The 3,779-nt window shown below is 47.8% G+C and overlaps 1 protein-coding gene across 1 annotated transcript in view; it reads left to right on the top strand.

Moving 5' to 3' along the window:
* The window catches only part of PTBP1 (polypyrimidine tract binding protein 1), a 33,265-nt gene that overhangs the window by 5,927 nt on the left and 23,559 nt on the right, over positions 1-3,779 (top strand). The window contains exon 2 of the mRNA XM_008641033.2: positions 3,401-3,433. Within this exon, the coding sequence (XP_008639255.2) occupies positions 3,401-3,433 (33 nt within the window). The remainder of the gene's footprint in view (positions 1-3,400; positions 3,434-3,779) is intronic.

Raw genomic sequence — 3,779 nt, forward strand, 5'->3', positions numbered from 1 at the left:
AGGAGGGCGGGCAGGGCTCCATCGCCGCCTCACCTGAGCGCCGCAGGTACGGCCCCGGCCCCGCTCCCGTTGTCCCGCGCAACTCCGGGAGAGAAAACTTCCCTCCGCACGTCGGGACTCGGGGAGTTTCCAGAGCGCAACTTTTATCGTGGGCAGCGTCGATTCCTCTTTAACCACCGCCCGGCGGGGCCTCTCTGCGGCAGAGTTCGCTCTAAAGCGGGTGTTTTATCAGGGGATCTCTCTCGAAAACGAGCTCTCCGTGTTTCTCTTCTCCTGAATGGCGTGGTTTTTTTCAGTGATGTGGTTTTTTGTTTCTTCTAGCGCGCAGTAGTTAAAATATTTCTAAAGGCCTCCGAGTAAGCAGTTTGTTTTCCCAGAGCCGTAAGTACGGGAAGCCCAAATTAGTCCCTTCTCGCTTTCTGCCTCAGAACACTGGTCTGGGCGTAGTCACATGTCTGGGCTTTTTTACACGCTGAAAAGGTGGCGTCTCAGTGTTGTTTTCATCTTAAAATCCATAAAAATCCTGTATCTTACAATTTTTGCAGTCTAGGATCGCTCTGCTGCTTTTAACCAGTTGCTCATACTGTTGAATGATATTATAAAAAAAAAAAAACTCAACAAATTCTCAGCACATGAGATCACACATTCTAGTGGCAAAAATCGGTTTGTTATCAGCTGTAGTTCCAGGGAAGGCGGATGTTCTGTGCATGTTAAACTAGTTGCTATTTGAATGTAGACGCTGTAGTGTAACATGCGAGTCTCAGTTCCCCCATGTCTCTTGGAGATCCCGGTGCAGGATCCATTTGCCCCGTGAAAGTATCTCCTGTGTCCTGCTGGAACTTCAAAAGCTGCTTCGGAAAATGGTTTTAGGTTTTTGCCGAGTTGGCAGCGAGTGGCCCCTAGCTCAAGGCTGCTCCCATCTCCTTCTCCTGAAAATGATCCTGAGCTGTGCCCAAATGATCCCCTTTGAATAAGTTGCTTTGTTAAAACATGTGAGGAGTCCATATGGGCAGTGTTACTTTGGAAAATGACCTGGAGGTTTTACTGGTGCTGCTTAATTTTTCCTCTTATTGCGTAGGAATTATCCCATTATTCCATGGGAAGAAATAATTTTTATGAAGGGCTTTTTTGCCTATTCTTTTGGAACTGGGAGAAGTTTTAATCCCCTCCTGAGAGCTGATGTGCAGGACAGGAGAAGGAAGCTTGGGATAATTTACTGAGGGGGTGTATGAACTGGAAATACATTGCATGTTTCTTGAATAAAAATTCTGAAATACTGTTGGAGCTTGTTTCCTGTGGTATGCGTTATCAAGTGGGCTACAACAATATTCCAGGAATCAATAGTTCTTGGCAAATAAAATGTCTCTTCCTGTTGGATACTTCTAAATGCCATCCCCTGGTAAGGCACTTTATGTAAAACATTTCCTGTGTGAGAGGCCCACAGGAGGAACAGGAAGTGGGAGAAACTGCTCTGGGGTACGTTTGAGAGTTTGGGAAATGTGGGGCATTCCCTGTTCTTATTGTGCTTTGTTGGCAGTAGTTTTTTTAAGGTTCTGGAAATGCCTGGATTAGTGTTTGTGTGTTAGCTGAGGAATGTGTGCTGTGTTTAGGGATGCTGGTTTCTTGAACTGCTCCATGCAGATGGGTTTCATTAGTTCATTAGAGCTGACCCTCGAGTGCAGCCAACCCATCTGCCTGGTGGGTGACCAGCGCCGGGCTCACGGAGCGGTGTCGGATACGGCCTTCTCTGAGGACTTCCCCTGGAAAATACGGAACTATCGCGTGGCTTCCCGCAGCAGCCGTTGGACCGGGCTGTGGCTCCAGCTGCAGAGCGCTGGGTTATGATGACATGGCAGGTTGGGGGGAAGAGGAAGTGTGAGGAGCTGAGCTGGCTCGTCCTGGGGCTGTGGTTCATTTGTGGAGCTGGGGACATTCGAGCGGCCTAATGAGATCAGGCAGGACTTTGATGCAAGTTAGGAATTGTTGCAGGAGTGGGGGCAAGCAAGAACTAGTAAATGCAAGTTTTTTTCGCATTAAATCACTGTGTAGAGTTGAGAACTTCAGGTTTCATATTGCTGGTTCAAGAAGGACTGCCCTGCCTACTGTGTGTCCCCCTGCTCTGTGGAGCTGCTGCAGGTCAGTCAGGCGGCCATTGCTGCATCCTGTGCTCTGGAATTACAGGCAGCTCTTTGAGAGGAGTTGAACCAGGCAGGGCTTTGTCCATGGCAGTCCAAAGGGGTCATTTCTGCTCTGTTTTGTGTTGCTGCTTTACAGGGGGCTGGAATTAAGTACAAAAAAAATGCAGTCACCAGTGCAAGGGTATAACTGAAATCTTAGGCTGTCTGAAGTGCTCCCACAAAACAGTAACGTGGAGGTGCTCTAAGGCTCTGGAAGATCACCCGGGTCCAACATGCCAGGCCATATGCAAGCCATTCTGACTGCATTGGTGGCTGATTTGTGTTGCTGCTTTACAGGGGGTTGGAATTAAGTACAAAAAAAATGCAGTCACCAGTGCAAGGGTATAACTGAAATCTTAGGCTGTCTGAAGTGCTCCCACAAAACAGTAACGTGGAGGTGCTCTAAGGCTCTGGAAGATCACCCGGGTCCAACATGCCAGGCCATATGCAAGCCATTCTGACTGCATTGGTGGAAGACATTGCTGCAAAGGAGGGGTGTGTTGTGGTGTAGAGAGTTCAGTGCTGACAGGAGCTGGTGTGGGTTGCTTGAGGTACAGCTGGTGTTATTTTTCATCTTAGTTAATCAGAAAATCTTCATTTCAGGAGGCTTAAGTGTCTAAGGTAGAGTTTAATAACTTTTTTTGTGGAGTTGATAGAGGAATTCTATGGAGGGTTTACCCCAGCTTGGGATTGCCTGGACCTCTGGGCATGCTGCTGGTCTGGCCCTGCTCTGGCAGTGCTGGTGTGGCCTGAGGGCTCCTGCTCTGCTGGGACACAGCTGGGCTCTGCCCCTGGGACCACTGGAGCTCTGGTGTTGGTCTCTTCAGCCACGCTAGAGCCTGGCAGGGGCTCTCTGTGTGTCGGGGACAGGAACCTCAGAGGGGGATGTTGGTGACAGAGCTGACTCATGATGCTTTTCCTCTTGATGTGGTCAGAGTCGAGGTCACATCGCTGGGCTTGGGGGGGTTCACTCCCACCCCGTGCCCTCGCAGGAGGAGCAGGTGCTGCCGTAGGAAGTGGGAGAGCTGCAGTTTTCTGGCACTGCTGGGTCTTGGGTCTCCACCATCACCATCTAATATTTTTTCTTTGTATAAACTGTCCTTGGCTCACCTGCAAAGACAACTGTGCACTTTGACTTGCTTTTTTCTTACTACTGTAAACTATGCTGGATTTTTGTGGCAAACCTATCTAACTTTTTTAATCCTTTTCTTTCTTTTTTCTACAGCATTGTCCAAGATATAACAGTTGGTACAAAGGTAGGCACTTCTCACTTTTTCTCTCTTTTTACACTGCTCAGCATCTGACCTAGTTTTAGCCTCACCAAATGTAGATCTTCAGCTGTAAAGGGTTATTTCTGGTACCATGTAAATTGGTTTTAACCAGAAGGTAATTCAGTTTCATGTGCATTTAAAAGTTATAATATGGCTTAGCATTTAGCTCTTAGCATTTGGGCATTGATTATCAACTTGATTGCACTTAGAAACAGCCCTCTCCCCTGCTAAAATGTCAAGCGATGCTTGTTACTTGTGTGCTAGACAATACTTCTCCATGAAGAAACTGGTCCTTTTCCTTTGGAGAACTGCATTTCCTTTGTTTGTGTGC

This window comes from Corvus brachyrhynchos, unplaced genomic scaffold (genome assembly GCF_000691975.1).
Source record: "Corvus brachyrhynchos isolate BGI_N302 unplaced genomic scaffold, ASM69197v1 scaffold219, whole genome shotgun sequence".
NCBI classification, from domain to species: Eukaryota; Metazoa; Chordata; class Aves; order Passeriformes; family Corvidae; genus Corvus; species Corvus brachyrhynchos.